The 17,742-nt window shown below is 38.7% G+C and overlaps 1 protein-coding gene across 1 annotated transcript in view; it reads left to right on the top strand.

The window, feature by feature from the left end:
- The window catches only part of LOC140950256 (phosphatidylinositol 3,4,5-trisphosphate 5-phosphatase 2-like), a 36,564-nt gene that overhangs the window by 5,429 nt on the left and 13,393 nt on the right, over positions 1–17,742 (top strand). Inside the window, exons 6-22 of the mRNA XM_073399464.1 lie at positions 229–303; positions 721–801; positions 2,599–2,668; positions 3,775–3,843; positions 4,625–4,719; positions 5,658–5,757; positions 7,201–7,316; positions 8,622–8,705; positions 9,058–9,175; positions 11,432–11,534; positions 12,361–12,493; positions 13,971–14,070; positions 14,446–14,531; positions 15,158–15,239; positions 15,947–16,030; positions 16,979–17,046; positions 17,326–17,383. Of these exons, the coding sequence (XP_073255565.1) occupies positions 229–303; positions 721–801; positions 2,599–2,668; positions 3,775–3,843; positions 4,625–4,719; positions 5,658–5,757; positions 7,201–7,316; positions 8,622–8,705; positions 9,058–9,175; positions 11,432–11,534; positions 12,361–12,493; positions 13,971–14,070; positions 14,446–14,531; positions 15,158–15,239; positions 15,947–16,030; positions 16,979–17,046; positions 17,326–17,383 (1,522 nt within the window). The remainder of the gene's footprint in view (positions 1–228; positions 304–720; positions 802–2,598; positions 2,669–3,774; positions 3,844–4,624; positions 4,720–5,657; positions 5,758–7,200; positions 7,317–8,621; positions 8,706–9,057; positions 9,176–11,431; positions 11,535–12,360; positions 12,494–13,970; positions 14,071–14,445; positions 14,532–15,157; positions 15,240–15,946; positions 16,031–16,978; positions 17,047–17,325; positions 17,384–17,742) is intronic.

The raw sequence follows: 17,742 nt of genomic DNA, 5'->3' as shown, positions 1-17,742 counted from the left end.
AGGGGAGTAGGGATGAAGGGATGAACCCAAAGCCGATCAAAAAATTGTCGTAAGGAGCAGAGTCCTATGTAAAAATTACTTGGAAGGGTTTTTCACACCGTTCCAAGTTCTTTTGGCCTCCATTGTAGGCAAGCGATATGTGAGAGCTGCTTATCCAAAGCTTCAATTCAAGTCTTTTTTGAGCCCTAAGGTCCATGTTGTTTACTGTTTCAATGTGTTTTCTTACAGGAGGAACCCAGTTTTAAGCTATTGATGGATCTTCTGGCTGAGAGCATAGCTGGAGCCAAGTCTCTTCAAACTCAGGTTGATCAAAAGACATAATTATTTTGTTCCATCAGGGCTGTGCTCTAGCAGAGCCTGGTGGCCACTGGCGCCTAACTTTTGCCATCGGGCGACTAGGAAATCTCAGATTTTTCACACAAATCATATGCTGGGCACCCTAGATTTTACCATTTCAGAGCAGTGGGCTCCCTTCAATTTTCCTTAGAGCACAGCCTTGTCCATGTTCTTCATTGCCACAGATATAGAACCTTGCATTGGTGGATCCAGAATACTAGCTAAATGATCCTGTCTGGCAAAGTGGGTTTAGCTTTAACTTTAATGAGCCACCTGCAGGCTATCACTCTCCATACAATTTTGTAGAATCTACTGGCAAAATACAATAATACCAGACACAACTAATAATGAGTAGGGCATCTGAGCAGTTCTTTTTGTCACCAGGCATTAGATGCTCTTAAGGAAGTGGCAAGCATTAACCAAGAGGAAGACAAACAAGAGCCAGAGAGGTGTCGGACCTTTGAGGTAACTGTAATCCACTGTACATGGATGAGAATGTACCTTGTTGTGTGTCATCTATTTCTTCTTCACTTGCTTTCATGCCCAATGTAAATGGTCTTCAGGAACCATTCTGTTTTTGTTCCAGTCCCACCTGATCTGTACTCCACCCAGGAGGGCCCCCTCCTGGTTCCCCTTCATTCCTAGTTTCTAGGGGATAATGACTTCACCCCCTGGAGACTGAGCAGAACTCCTGTCCAAGGTGGCTACCCCCAGTACCACTCGATCTTGTCTCCCCCCAGGAGGCAGGGCATCTCTCCTGGTCCACTCACCCCTAGATTTAAGTGCTTACCTGCCACCAATATTTTGCCCATTACTTTCTTTTGAGTTTTCCACTAGGTATACAACACAGAACTGCAATGCAAAACCATCCACCAATTGAAAGAGTTTATTAAGAAGTACAGTATTCTTGTAATCAAAAAGTCTGGAAACACATCCCCCTCCAGAGTCTTCTGACCCTTTCTCTGGATCTTTAACTGCTCATGAGAACTAGACCAGAGAGCATATCACTCCTGTCCTACAGTCTTTAAGTAGGCTACATACTTGTGGAGCAGAGGATAATTTTCAAACTTCTTCTTTTCCTTTATAAATTTGTTAACAGTAGTCTCATACCACAATATCTAACTATTCTGTTAACGCCTTATGCTCCAACAAAGTCACAGAACGACTGGAGAACTGACAATTTGACAATAGACGACTGTTTAACTGTGACAATAGATGGATCGAAACGTACCAATTACTGATTACGAGTCTTCATAGTCAATAACATCACGGTTTAACTGACAGACGACCAATAACATCACGACATAATTGACCAATCAGATCAATAACCAGAGTATAATACCATCAACTGATGTGATACAACTTACTTTGACTCTGAAGATGACTACTTCACAGGTTGTCAAAATGTCAGTCACTGTCAACAACAACAGTCCTATTCAGGACTACGTTCAGCTGGATGATCAAACTCAACCTACTTTTGAAATGACTCCTGGGTTCAAACCTTTCACAAAGTCACTTCAATTGGCCTTTAACCCTTTACGCCCCAATATCCACAAACAAATTCTCCAAACTGATCTCTATACATTTCCTTACAGAATTAGTTGGGAGAAATTGATAAAAGATCAGAGATTTTTCTCTTTGTGATCATTCGATTAATTCTCATAGATGTTGCACTTGACAATCTATGGATATTGTTAGGAGAAAATTGATGTTGGTCACTATTGGGACTTAATGGGTTTAAAAACCTTCTCAGTATTCCTAGATCTAACCTTAGTACATATGGAGATGGAGCCTTTTTAACTGCCGCACCACAGTTGTGGAATTAACCAGCAAGTCCTATCCAAAACTCAAGTTCTGTTGCATCATTCAAGTCTTATGTCTAATTTGTCTTTCCTTTTCAAACAGGCATTTTGTTAGTTGCCTGTTATGGACCATAGAACAAGTTTTATTTTATTTTATCTTTATTTTTTCTCTCTCTTTTATATTATTATGGCAGTACAAACATCTGGATGCCCAGAGTATTATTATTATTATTATTATTAAATTCAGATAAATATAGATAATTTCATGTACATTTGATATTAGTACCATTTAAATTAGTAACATTTTAGACATTTTTGTAAATGCATTGAGGCGTATACAAAATGCATATTAAGAACCGCTATTATTACTATTATTATTATTATTATTATTATTATTATTATTATTATTATTATTATTAAACTGTATTAAGGTTTTAACTCTTGTTGTTCCTATACTCAGGTGATGACTCAGGGAATGGCTACTTCCAGCTTCAAAAATAAATTGTTTATCTCAGTTAACTATGTTGAAGGTAAAAATAAAACTGATTACAATTCTTACCTCAAAGCTTTGATCATGGCTATCAAACAAGCTTATTTTCAGAAGTACCAATATTTTACAAACTTTGTAGCATTCAGTTTTTACAAGACAATTAAAGCAGGGTTGTCACTAAGATTTCAAGTTGCCGGGTAAATATAAGAAGTAGGCGGGAATCAAACAGCTAGGAATTTCTTTTGGTTCTATTTTTCTTCTGTTTTTCCAATAAAAGTAGCCGGGGGCCACTCTCTTAATAGCCGGGGAAAATCTCCGGCCCCCGGCTCTTAATGACAACCCTGTAAAGAAAGCTGAAGTCATAAGGAAGATTTCATGTTCAGTGACTAATCTCTTTTTGCTGCCTCCACAAACTGATTTGTTGTAAACCATGGACTCTTGTGTAGTCAAAAAGAAATTGCAATGCAAGGTTTCGGAGTTAAGTCAAATGAGATGATAATTGTTCGCTGCTCCTTTTGAGTTGAAGTGGCCCTTGCAGCATGTTTACATCAGACGAACAAATTTCACCTCCAAGCCTCATTTTGAAATTGTCAAGTGGCAAAGATTTGCATGCATAAATATATTCCCAAGGCAGTAGAGTTGAATAGAATAGAATAACCAAGCACAACAAGTGCAAATGCAAAAAATTGTTCTTTCAGATGACGCGAGGTGAAATTTGCTTGTATGATGTAATCATGCATAAGGGCCATTTACCTTTAAATTAAAAAGGCTGTTAGTTTAAAAAATTGACCATCAATACTGAGTACCTCATGTTCACTAAATGCCAACAGCAAAAAAAATGGTAAACTTATTTCAAGGGATCCTGATTTTATTTAATAACATCACTTTAGTTAATTCTTTAATTTATAAATGGGTTTCCAACTAAAGACAACATTACTGAAATATCAAAGAGGAATTTCAATGGAAACAAGTTTTAAGTTTGACACTGAATATAGAAAATGATTGCATATATGTACACAAGTTTGACACTGAATATAGAAAATGAGTTCTTAAGCAAGAGTTTGTTTGAAATTGTAGTTTTCAGCCTACAGGTGTGAGAGTTGCCAGCCGTTTGAATGAATTAATATAATCATATTTTTTTATCAGGCAAGATCTCATTTTTGAAGAATTTAAATGAAGCTTTAGATGTCAATAATACTTCAGATCAAAGCAAAAGTGAGTGTTGTGAATTTGTCAGCAAGTATTTAACAGATATTTATTGTAAGTTTAAGCACATACACATCATCGTCATCATCATCGTCCTTCAAACAGCAGAACACCAGAGTGGACATGACATTCATGGATATTTCTTCCTGCACAACACGATTCATCTTTTGTAACCGGTTCATGGTTACAAGAGACTAAGATTTACATATGACACAGTTGACGTTGTATATCATATACTTACATTTAGATTAGCTATTACCGTCAACTCCCGATAATTTGAACCTTCCAGGGAAATCGAAAAAGGCTCGAGTTAGCAGAAGTCTGAGTTACCGGGAGTTTGAAACAAATAACCGGAAATAAGAAAATGGGGAATGAATGCAAGTATCATGCACACACTTCAAAACTTGATAAATACGCAGTGCTTGACACTGTATTTAAACTGGACTGACAAAAAAGTAAAGACAAAGAATACATGGTTGTTAAAATAATTTTAGTGTTTCGGACTGCAGTACACTTTTGTTAGACTTGTCAGGCACTCATAAGCGAACCATGTTTTAAAAAGCATGGTTGGAGTTATCCAGGGTAAATTTATATGGAAATGATCTGATGGGAAACAAAAATTACTTTGAGTCAGCAGAACGTTCGAGTTATCGAGGGTTCGAGTTACCAAGTTTATGGGTAGTAATATTATTATGGAGAAAATCCAGGGGAAATCAATTTTGGTTCAAGTTAGCGATGGTTCAAGTTATCGGGATTGACTGTAATTTTAGTTTTGTTTCTTTTCTTCTAGTTGTTCAGTTAGTTAAGTCAAAGGATAACATAAAACGATTACGACTGAAGATCGAGTCAAAGACTGCCAAGGATTTTGAGTTTGATGATGGCAAGGTAAAATAAAACTTTTTAATGATTTTTTTCTGCTTTAAAAATTGGGCCAGTAAAGTAAAAAATGTCTGGTCATTTTTACAAATTTGACAAACATGCCGTGTACAAGTAGCTTAGCACCAAAGTCTACCTAGTCTTTGGTCAATTACATTGATAAAACGTTTACAATAATATTAGTGTAGTCATTGTTTTAGATTTTGGGTCAATTTAATCAAACTTTTAAAAATTATTTATAAGTGTAGCTTTGATTATTTGTGAACCTTATTTTGTAAAAGTTTTATGAAATTGGCCCCTGAAAACAAAGCTGCACTTGTAAATTACACTTGAAAATTTTGTACCAAAGTGACCCCTGTTAATATTTTAAGGTCCATATGTAGTACAAACAGGGAAGAGTAAGAATTCATTGATGTAATATGGGTCCAAGTGTCACAAACTTCAAATCAGAAGGTTGCTTACAGTGATTTTGTTACAAATAGCTATGGTGAGTCCTCGGACTCATCAAGCAAAAAGTCATGAATCCTAGTCCAGAATCACTGAGTCCCAGTTCAAGAAACAGTCAGTCCTAAACTGAATTTTTTGGGCCTTTATGTAACCATGCAGACAATTAGTCTGAAGACAGACTCCAAAACTCTGCATTACAGTTTACTGGACTAAAAAACTCCTTCTATCGTAAAGCACAGCAAAAACTAAAAGAAATGTACCTCGTTAAACAACAGCCACAAGAACAGCTACAGAAATTACTCGAACCTGTAGGATATTCTACAAAACATCTTCAGATCAATTGATCGACCTTTGCGTCCCACAGGAGGCGTGCCATGAATTATTTTGTGTCTTTGGCCCTTTTTATGCATCAAGGACGCAGGACACAAGGGTAACAAAATCACTGTGTTAAGCGGTTCTAAAATTTCTGTTCATTTTATCTATTATTTCTTCTATCTCAGTCTCGTGAGGTTTTCTGTCAACTTGTTCAACAAATGAAGAACCAACATTCAGAAAACACCAAGAATCAAGCATCAGTTTTTATTGGGACATGGAACATGGGTAAAATATTTTGACTAGCAAAATGCAGCTTTGCCTTTAAGGTGGCTGAACACAGTTTTGCGGGCAGTCAGCAGTATCTCGCGTGACAGCTTGTGTTTTAAATTAGACAAACAAACATGGCGGCGAAAAAGCAATGGTACACAAGACGATTTCTCAAAATCTACTCTTAAAATTTTGTGATATTTGGCAGAATTTTTACTTTTATCGTATTTTGAATAATGAGAACTTTAAAATGGAAGTTGAACAGACGAATTTGTGACATATTTAATAATTACACTACAATTATTATATTATTGATTATCTAAAAACCTGTCTGTTAAAATTTGGTCAAATAAGTTTCAAATGGTAATGATTAATTATGGTAAGATGTGTGCAAGTTCATACAAAAATCTAATGAGCGAATTTTATGTAAACTGAGGAAAAGTGAAATTTTAAGGTTGTATTCAATTGTTCATGTTGCCATGGAAACTATGAAAACGTAAAATTTTACCAGTCATTCAAAATTTTTCATCAGTATATTTTTCACTTGCCAAGTTTCAGCTTGTGAGCTGCAATTTTTTTCTCTTACCATGATTTGGCAAATGACCTATACTCACAAACTGCCAAAACTGTGTTCAGCCACCTTAACTGGTGTGAGTTTCTCAGAAAATAGATTTTACGTCATCAGTCATGGTTTTGACTTTGAAAATGGTACATCTATCTGGCAAAAATGGTAATCATTTTGAGTCGTGCCCACAAAAGTAGGCCCTGGTATGTAGTACATGTAAGCAGTAGGTATAAAAATTTCAGATAAATTTAGGTGTTTGGGAAACTGCCCACCTACCCGTCCCCTAACTCAACGTTAACATTTGACGTTAACATTTGCATCTCACTTGGGGCAAAATGTTGGGTTAGGGGAGGGGTAGGGGGGCAGTTTCCCAGAAACCTGAATTGATACAAATTTTCTGGTGACCAACCCCATCATTGTTGTACTAAAGATTACCCTAGTGGAACTAGCTGGGTATACTTACCATCTACAAGGGTTTTATTTGAGGCTGTGGGGTCAAACATTTAGACCGGTTCCTTACCATATCATATCTGGTACTTTGTCACCATATTATATTTACAGATTTCTTTTTCATTATTTAAGCGTGGCATTGTGTTGTTTAGGTAGTTGCCACTACAGTCTCAAGAACACTGGAAAGTGCATTTCCAAGATTTTGATTTCGATAACTTTCTGAGGATTGGAGGTTGGAGGTTGATGCCCCCAGATCCCCTAGGGACTCGCATCTTTGTCACTTGTAATCCTTCCTATGGGAGATAGAGTGGAAAACTGTCAAAAAAACCTGGTATCTAGCCCTCATATTTTCAGATGTGCTTGCTTGGCTTTTTGTCCTGCACAACGCAGCTGGGATGAGCCATGTTAAAAAATGCCCTTTACAGTGATGTTTTGTGTATTTTTAGGTAATGCTAATCCTCCAGCTGACCTTAGATCCTGGTTTAAGTGCCAGGGTTCTGGTAAAACCATGGATAGCTCTTTGGCTGAATTTCCTCATGATATCTACGCGATTGGCACACAGGTACAGTGTGTGGGATGCAAAGTAATATTTTCAGATTTTTTGAGTTTCTTTGAAAAACAAGATATGGAAATTATTATTAATGTACATGCCATCAGGCACTTATGAATTGCAGGCCATAGTGATAACTCCTTTGTTAACATAGTAAAATTCAAAGTGCTATAATTTCCTGCAGATCTCTATCAGTGAGTGGCATAGATAAAATAAACAGCTAGATTGCAGAACACCTGGCCTAACTTGAAAACTGCTCATGCGGTCCGGCTGTTGTCTTATTTGCATAATAAATTCTGAATTAATTAGACTGCGGAAGTGTGCGAGTGCAGGAGCACTAGTATACCCTGTTCTATAAGCACACTAGTTACTTGACATGGACTGCGGGAGCACGAATTGTATTTACAAAGAAATTTACAAAGAATGTACGAGCTCATTAACGTTTAGCCACCCAGTAATTTTGCAGTTTTTAATTGCTGCTATTTTCTTCGTTACTGATTGCAAAGAGCTGAAACTTGCACAACTGCATAAACTAACCAGCTCTTTTCTGAATCTAATTGGTATATACGGCTACATGTTACAGGGGCGGATCTAGGGGGAGGGTGCAGGGGGTGCGCACCCCCCTTCCGGATGACCTGCGGCCGCTTTCTTATTAACACTGTGCAGTCGCTTCACAGTCATACAAAATCTGCTCTATCGTTTGATATGTATTCTCAGCAGTTCACATTATGTTATTTTCTAGTCAAAGGCCCTCTTCTTCGTATTCGCTTTTAAAATTTTTTTACGTCATCAGTCAGTTAGTGGTGCACCCCCTCCTAAGAAAAATCCTGGATCCGCCCCTGTGTTATATGGGTTAACTTGTATGCTAATGAGCAAAAATGTAAACAATGACGTCACCACGTATCCGCCTATTAAACGGCCAGTAATCAAAGTCCTAAAATAAATATAGAAAAGAATGGGAAAGTAAACCTTAATTAAGAGACCGCGGCCACCTTTTGGCTATCCCAACAAGAGTTCTCCCATTCTTGTAGCTTTGTTAAGCGGTCATTAAGTGCTTGATTCGCTTAGTTTGGCTTCATTTCAAGAATATACTGAGGGAAAATACAGTCCTTCATAGAAGGAGACGACGGATTGTGGACCAGTAATGCTGCTGCATCGCTCGTTTGTTCCAAATGCGCTGATTTATGACGAACTCTATTGAGGGGCCAACCTCCATGAAGCGGCCACTTGCCGGTACCCCGAGGGTGGCCGCTTGATAGAGGTCCAACTGTAGATTATTTTCCTTCCACTTAACTTGAAGCAATCTCATTGTTCCAGGAGTGTCCAATTGGTGAAAAGGACTGGATTGTTAGAATTAAGGACCAGTTGAAAAAACTATTTCCAAGCAAGGAATTCTATTTGGTATGTTGGACATCAGATTTTATTGGTTAACAAAGTATAATTAGTGCACTTTCATTGTAAAAGTCTATGGCAAGAATGACTGTTTCCGTTTAAATCTCTGTTAAAAAGCAACAGTTTTATGTGACCAAAAACGTGGAACATTTTATAGTTGTTTTTATTTCAGGGTAAACGGTCAGGAATTCACAGCAAATGTTGATAGATCAGAGGGGCTGAATTTCTCTGTTTTCTCAGTAAGTGTTATCAGCCTCGGCTGATAACAAAGTTTCCCTCAACCTTGATTATTCCGGATATAACAAAAACCTCATCCACGTATTGTTTAATATTCTATACTATCAATATTTATTAATTTTAGGTCAGCACCTGCACACTGTGGAGCATTAGATTAGTTGTCTTTGCCAATCAAGATCTGAAACACATGATATCACATGTTCAACAGTCTTGTGTCAAGACTGGAATAGCCAATGCTTTCGGTGAGTTTTCAGCTTCTTTGGGAATAACTTTAATTTGTTTTAACCCTTTAAGCCCCAAGAGTGACCAACATCAATTTTCTCCTAACAACATCAGCAGATCATCAAGAGTAAAGGTTATGAGAATTACTAAATTGATTACTAAAAGGAGAACACTTTGATCTTAAACCAAATTCTCTCAACTATTCTTAAAAGAAACGTATGGAGATGAGTCTGGAGAATTTGTATGTGGATCTTGGGGCTCAAAGGGTTAATGTTTGTCCAGTTGAGGCGAATGATGGGAAGACTCTTACTTAGTCTCTGTACGGCGTTTTCCCAGGCCCTCTCGATCAATTCACACCGGTGACGTGTCCGAAGCGAACGGGCGGGAAACACATCTTCGCTTCGACCACGTGACCTGAAACGCTTTGGCCCCGCGAAATAATGTAGTCTGCTACACAGCCGTTTTTAGTGTCGTCACGCGTTGCGTGACGACACTAAAAACGGCTGTGTAGCAGACTAGAAATAATGAGGCCTAGGGACTAGGCAAGGAAGACTCGACGCACATAAAGCGTTTCCGCCGAGCTGCTGTTCTTTTTTTTCCTAAGTCTTTTTAGTGACTTGTCCCTTGTATAAACCTTATTCACGATACCCGTCATCTTTGCACGCGTTTTAATTGATAAAAACAATGTCACGTGGTTTCTCAGGGGGCAAATAAGTGAAAAAACTGCCAATGAAAGAAATCGCGGTAGAGGTTGTTTATTCTAGACAACAGGAAATAAAGATCTTTTCATCTTAAAGACGATAATGTCAAAATATGGGTGGAAGTGATCATCGTTACTTTTTTGTATACGGTAGCGACCGTAGATGTCTTCATGGCGAACAGTAATCTTGCCAAAACGCCATGTGTTCATTTTGCATGACTATGACATCGTTGTCTCATTTTGATAATAGTGAACTTACGCAACAGGACGGGAGAGGAAAGAAGACGGCAAACCTTGTGTGACAACCGTGACAACAATTTTGTTTGAAATAACTTTTCGCCAAACATCACGTTCTTTTAAACAGATCTTTTTGTAAAAAAAAGAAAACATTAACGCTAAGTGAAGATCACGACATAACATGCAAGTAATAACCCTGTCACGTTTGTCACACACAAACATTTTGCCGTCCTCTTCTTCCTGCCGTCCTGTTGCGTAAGCTCACTAGTAAACAAACTCGACGGCGATTACTCGTATTGGCATATGTTATCACCTGTTTGCCTCCTGAAATACCACGTGACATAGCTTTTATCCCATCGATCCAAGAGCGCGTGCAAAGATGGTGGGTATCGTGAATAAGGTCTATTAGCAGTTAAGCTAAAAGTGTTGTTTCAGTTTACATTATTTTCACTGTTTCCCTGCTGATTTGACTGATCCTTGTTTAGGATGTTTTATGTGAGTAATTCATTTCATTTTTTTGCGCTGTTGCTCATAAAAGCCATACAACTGTACAATATCACAGATTTCACTCATTCGCAAACAGCAAGCAAACACGAGAATGAAGTCGCCTCAATAATTCCACCCAGGTTAACAGATAAAATAAAAAAAAATAGCCAAATCTCGGAACCAAGCAGACTGCAGGATTTAGGGAATTCCGTCCGTGTGCAAATAAAGAAAAAGTGATTAAGCTTAACATGTCTTAGTGTTGTAATGGGATACTACCTCGTCAGTACGGCGAGTTGGTAACGGAAGGTCCTAGATAACAATGACCTCAACCAGGTTGGCGTCCGGCAGTTTTAGTGAGAACAAGGGTTTGGTTGGGGTGCTCAGTCTCGCGGGCTCATAAAACCTCGGTCATTGTGATTGGAAGGATTTTTGTTGATAACTCACTAGCCTGCAGGCACGCTTGTCATTTTGAGTGGTTGGCATGATATCCCCCTGATAGAGAATATTGATACTGTGATTTCACTAAGAGGAGCAAGGGAAGGTGCAGTGGTGAGGGCTCTCGCCTCCCACCAATGTGGTCCAGGTTCAAATCCCAGCGTCGACGCCATATGTGGGTGGAGTTTGTTGTCGGTTCTCTCCTTTGCTTCGAGAGGTTTTTCTCCGGCTACTTCGGTTTTCCCCTCTCCTCAAAAACCAACATTTACAAATTCCACTTCGACCAGGAATCGGGTAGACAAAGAACCACTTTGTGGATGTGCTACCTCCAAATCATTATTTATTTATTATTATTTATTTATTTAAGAGGATTCCACTGTATACCTAAGATGTTCATTATGTCTTCTTCGATTTCCAGGTAACAAGGGAGGAGTGGGCATTTCTTTCTGTCTTGGACCACTGTCCCTGTGTTTTGTAAACTGTCATCTTGCAGCAAGGGCGTCTGAGGCCAGAAAGTTAAGGTTCGTGTTTAGTAAGCGCGTGGAATATTCATGCAGCCATATAGGGGCTAAATAGCTCAGCAGAGGCAACAACAACAAAAAATAACTGTCATGACTGTCTTTTAGATACCTGAAACACAACGAGTTTGGCAGCTGCAATGAAATGAAACCGGAAAGGATAGTGTCTTCATATTCGCAATTAAAAATACATTGTGTTTAAAAGTAGGTTGAGTTTGATCGTCCGGGTGAACGTAGTCCTGAATAGGACTGTTGTTGACAGTTTCAAACCTTTCACAGTATTACATTGTGTTTAGTTACAGACCTTTCTCCGAGCCATCAAAGTCTATCTGATCTTAACGGAATTCTTCTCCAATAATTGTAGCAATTTTAGCATCCTGAGCCGTCATTTTGAATCAAGCATATCTCCATTCTGTGCAACGTGGAATTGGCGAGATGATCAAGAGGCCAGAAAATTTGATGCTGTTGCCATATTTTCCAATGAAATTTGTAAATGGACGTGGCCAGTTAAAAACCATCGACTACCAACTATACTTAACTTGGAGCAAGCTCTCCATGGCGCTCTTTTCGCCCTGCCGTCAGAGAGCCTCAACAGAGAGCTTGCTCGTAGGCTAAACAGTACCAAACATTCCTGCCACTTGAGCATCTCACCAATTCCACGTAGGCTCGATTATCAGCCGCTGTTCGGGAAATGAGCCCGCGCTACTCCCCCAGAAATCGAGCACACAACTCTACCTTGCACAGACTGATGTTTAAAACTGTGCAATGAACTAGGCTTAAATTTAAAACCAGAAACGGTTAATCACCATATCGTTTGTGTCAATTGCAGGCGGAATCAAAATTTTCTCGATATTCTTAGTGGACTGAACCTTGGCCAGAAAGGTGTATTTGGTATCACACATCAGTTCCATCATGTCTTCTGGTTTGGTGATCTAAACTACAGAATAGATTTGGATGTTAAGGTGATGACCGAGGGTATCATCTGTGGCCCAATATCTACATACAAATTCCCTAACCCTTTAAGTCCCAATATCCACATACAAATTCTCCAAACTGATCTCTATACATTTTCTTAAAGAATAAGTTGAGAGAATTTGATGAAAGATCAAAGCATTTTCTCTTAGGTGATCAATCTATTAATTCTCATAACCAAATCTCTTGACAATCAATGGATATGGTTAGGGGAAAATTGATGTTGGACACCATTGGGATTTCAAGGGTTAAAGAATTAGTTGCGAGAATTTGATAAAATATCTCAGCGTTTTTTAAACAGATCCATCCTCGGAGACCCAGGGGCAGACACTAGAGAGCTTTAGATTTGAGGAGGACAACGACTACGAGTACAAGATTTAACTTAAACTTTTTGCGCGTGTTCTAAAAAAAAAAACCGGAAAGTTACATTTTACTTTTTTTCACCAAAAAAGTTAGCATGGTTATTTATACCTCAAGGAGGTTGAGCCCATTCCCATTAGCAAAATGATAAAACTTCTTACATTTGATAATACTTAGATAATACTTACAATACTGGGCCTAGTTGTTCGAAGGCCGATTAGCGCTTAACCCGGGGTTAAATTTAACCCGGGTTTCTTTTTCTTGTGTTCAAAAATATTTCCTCGCATAATTTTCTCTGTTATTTTTAGAGCTTCCAATCATCAACTTGTAGACAAAAAGAATTAAAACTGAAATGCTTTTTTAAGCTTTTAAATCTGAATTCAAATCTCGCGCTAACCCTGGGTAATCTTAACCCAGCTTTGAACAACTCGGCCCTGGACTCTAAAATCCCTGAAAAATGCATGCCAGTTTATACCTCTAAAATGTAGCCTCGGCTGGCAGGGGTACAAAGAGGAATCCAAAATCTGGAAATATTGAAGAGCAAGTGGAATCTTAAATGTGAAATCGTTGAAGAGGGAGGATTTCTGGAATGACGGGTGGTCGAAGTGACAGAGATACTTGGAGAGAAATCTCGAGTGTAGATTCCTTGAGAAGTCAGGAATTTGAAATGAGAAATGGTTAAAGAGAGGGAGACTAATAGAAGAATCTCGCTTGTGGAATGCTTGGTTTGAAGACACCTCCATCTTCGGTTTGAATTTTCCATAAGACAACGACTGTCTTTATTGGACACGAGCAACGTTAGAGAACAAACAAAAGCAGGTTGCGTTTTGAGTCAGATGTTCAATGACTGGATCAAATACCACTGTTATTACAGTAGCATACCTGATATCAAAGATATACATTTTAGAAATTCATTTTAGTGACACTGATATTCGGGATCAATTTAGGTTTCATGAAAACTGCCCACCTACCCCTCCCCTAAGCCAACATGTTCAATTACTTCTCTCTTAGGGCAAAATGGTGGCTAAGGGGAGGGGTAGGTGGGCAGTTTCCCTGAAACCTATATTGATCCGATATTTGTATAGTTTCTTGGTGTTTTTTTTTTAGGAAGTGCTGGGTGGTGTCAAGTCTCAGAACTTTAGCAAGATGAAAATTCACGACCAGTTGAGGGTGGAGAAAGATAAAGGGAATGTTTTCCTTGGATTCGGTAAGATTTGTGATTTTGTGCGTGTAAACCCATCCTCGGAGACCTTGGGGCAGTCAGTGGGATCGGAAGGAACAGCTACATTCTTCCACTCATCCTTTAAAAGTGTTGTTGGCCCGTTTATCCAGACCTGACTGACTGTTGATTGCATCTTCCAAGTTCAAAAGAACATTTATCTGGAAACTTGGCATTGAGGGTCAATTATTATAAAGACAATTATGACCTAATTTGCCACCAATTTGGGAAAAAGGTGTATTGGACATGCTTTGTTGGCTTTTTGTTTCCCGTTCTTAGGCTTGTTGCCATTTGTACACTGATATTTGTAATAATTGAGTAGTTAGCAACGCTGACATGGCACATTCCGTTTTAATTTTTTAGAGGAAGAAGTCATTAACTTCCCACCAACATACAGGTACAAACGAGGAGGTACCGAGTACATCTCGGAGAAAGTCAAGAGAACCGGGGTAGGCATGCTTTGTCTTTATTACTTTTAGAATAGAGTGTTTTCACATGACGTCACAGCAGCCATATTGGTGTTCCAAAACAATGAAACGGCGGCCATGTTGGTGTTCCAAAACAATGAAACGGCGGCCATATTGGTGTTTCAAAACAATGAAACGGCGGCCATGTTGGTGTTTCAAAACAATGAAACGGCGGCCATGTTGGTGTTCCAAAACAATGAAACGGCGGCCATGTTGGTGTTCCAAAACAATGAAATGGCGGCCATGTTGGTGTTCCAAAACAATGAAACGGTGGCCATGTTGGTGTTTCAGACCAATCCTGTGGGAGTTGAACTCTTTTCTTACGAAAACCTTTTCTTTGTTCCAATAAATTTACATAGAGGCTGGCCACGTGAATGAAAACGTTCTATAAGTTCTTGTGGCAATTTATAGCATTTTTATGTTTTTTTCGTAAGTTGCGTTAAGTTTGCTTAGAAATAATGAGTTCAGTGCTGCTGAAGGTTTTTTGACGGCAGTGGAAGTGGTGCTTAATGAACTTAAAGAATTTGCGAACTAATGGCTCTTTACTTACTGAATAGATTCTTTTTATGGATTAAAAGTAATGTTATGGAATGTTATGTATTTTGCAGGTGCTGACGAATGTACCATCATGGTGCGACAGAGTACTTAGACATTCTTTCCCACAGACCAAGATCACTTCTACTTCATATGGTGGGTGCATATACTCCGCAGTCAAGACATCCGGTAGTTAAAATTCTAGAAACTTCCCAACATTGAGTGACAAATAGTGCAATGTAAAAGCACTGCTAAAGAGGGCCATACCGTAAGATTGCATCCACAGACTTGAAAGTAACAACTACGTTCTAAATCAGCTGCACCAAGTGAAAGTGGTTTCATTTGATTGGTAATACCATATAAATATGCTGGCTGATTCAAGAGATTTACCTGCATTGCATGCCTCTACGAAGTTGTCAGGGTGTCAAATGATAAACACCCTAAGGATATTTAATGTTTCCCTGGCGTAGACGGGACAAACCCCTTTATAAAACGGGCAGCTAGAGTTCGTCCCTGCCTACTATTCTGTCTTATTATATGGCTGAATTTGCAAGCGGGAAAATTGAAGTCAATCTTGTGTTGTGATTGGCTGCCCAATAGGGTAAGAGGGGCCTATCCTGCCCGCTAGGGATTTCCCGCATTGGTCCCGCAAAAAAAAGTTTTTATGGCCATGTAATTCTCTGTTTCACTGTCACGCAATCAAAATTATAAAATGTAAACCATTATATACAGAAAGTCCAGAATCTGCGAAATGAGGAAAAAATGTATACAAGACAGCCCCCCACCCCTGTGCCGGTTTCCGGCATAGAGTTGAGAGTTTATCCCAGGCAGCTAGTTAATGTATCTGGTCCTTTTTTGTGTAGGTTGTCCCGTTTATATCAGGACGAGTGATCACTGGCCTGTTTTCTGTACATTTGATATGTGCCTACCCTTCACTGTTTCACCAGGTATGTTTACCTGTTTGCTTTGTTGTACAGTCGAATCCCTCTGCAATCACTTCCTTGGACCTAAAGGGGGCTATGCCAGGAGTATACTGTTGGTTTATGTTTTGTTCCTTGCTTTCGTTATTACCAAAATTTACGTTTTTAAAAGCTGGTAGTCATGAGACCCATTTATGGAGTATCCATTGCTAACTTTAAGTTACTCTTGTATAACTGGTATGGTGTCTATAAAATTAGACCCATTTATGCAGTGTTCCTTGCTCACTTTATGACCTTAAGTTACCCCCGCATAAGTAGTATAGTTTGTATGAAATTAGACCCATTTATGCAGTGTCCTTTGCTCACTTTATGATCTCAAGTTACTCAAACATAAGTAGTATACCATAGTATGTATGAAATGAGACCCATTTATGCAGCGTTCCTTGCTCACTTTATGATTTCAAGCTACCCCCGCGCAAGTAGTATGGTTTGTATGAAATTAGACCCATTTATGCAGTGTCCTTTGCTCACTCTATGATCTCAAGTTACTCAAACATGAGTAGTATACCATAGTATGTATGAAATAAGACGCATTTATGCAGTGTTCTTTGCTCAGATTATGACCTCAAGTTACCCCCCCGTAAGTGGTATAGTTTTTATTAAATTATACCCATTTATGCAGTGTTCTTTGCTTACTTTCTGACCTTACCCCCGCGTAAGTAGGATAAAGTGTATACAATGAGACCCATTTAGGAAGAAGTGTTCATTGCTCACTTTATTACCTCAAGTTACTCAAACATAAGTAGTATAGTGCGTATGAAATGCGAACCATTTATGCAGTGTTCATTGCTCACTTTCCGACCTCAAGTTACTTTAGCATAAGTGGTATAAATTGTATGAAATGAGACCGATTTACGGAGTGTTGTTTGCTAGTGGGTTCTATGTCATTTGAAATTATTGTCTTTTTTTCATTAGAGGAAACTATTCCAAAGAGCCCGCTGTCCGAAGGATGTGAAATAATATTTCTCAAGATCAGTGCAACGGTGAGGTAGTTTTTCTGACAAGACTCTGTTAAGACCAAATAACTCTTGAACTTTTCGTTGACCCATTTGAGAGCCAACCATATGGGACATTTTCGATATTAGGTTCGGTCAAGGATATAGTAGAGTCGTGAAGTAAACCAAAAACAAATCCTTTTTCTCATGCGTTAAGTTAAGTATCGATCTCAAATGTTTTGCCCTTGGCCTCATTTTGAAAGTGAGGATTTTGTAACTTGGAAATGACCTATCCTTTATATTTATGCTCTTGCTTTTTTTCTACAGATCAAAACCAACAGTAAAACTCAATTTTATATCGAATTTCACTCCACATGCTTAGAAGGTAACTGCTTGTTCTTTCTCGCAACTGAACAAGCTCACTTAACACATCGATTACACTTTGCCATTATTTGCACTCGCAAAATGTCAAAAAATCAACGATCTATTCGGGGAGTTTTTTTTTGACCCCATTTTGGGGAAATGAAGTTGTATGGATACCAAAGGTTGGTGTAATTATAATTAAATTTAGACCCTGTTCGCTAAAGAGCCTCCAGTAGGTCAGTGGTTAGATCGTCCATTTTCTCGGAGGGTTGTGAGTTCGAATCTCATCTGTAGCTAGGAAATTCTGGGGATGTTTCTAGGAGAAAATCTCCCGTGTGTGGTACGGAAAATAAATATTGCATAACCCATGCGTTGTTGGTT

This window comes from Porites lutea, chromosome 10, assembly GCF_958299795.1.
Source record: "Porites lutea chromosome 10, jaPorLute2.1, whole genome shotgun sequence".
Classification (NCBI taxonomy): domain Eukaryota; kingdom Metazoa; phylum Cnidaria; class Anthozoa; order Scleractinia; family Poritidae; genus Porites; species Porites lutea.
Note: the sequence above shows the minus strand (reverse complement) of the source record. Positions and strands in the feature narration are given on the sequence as shown.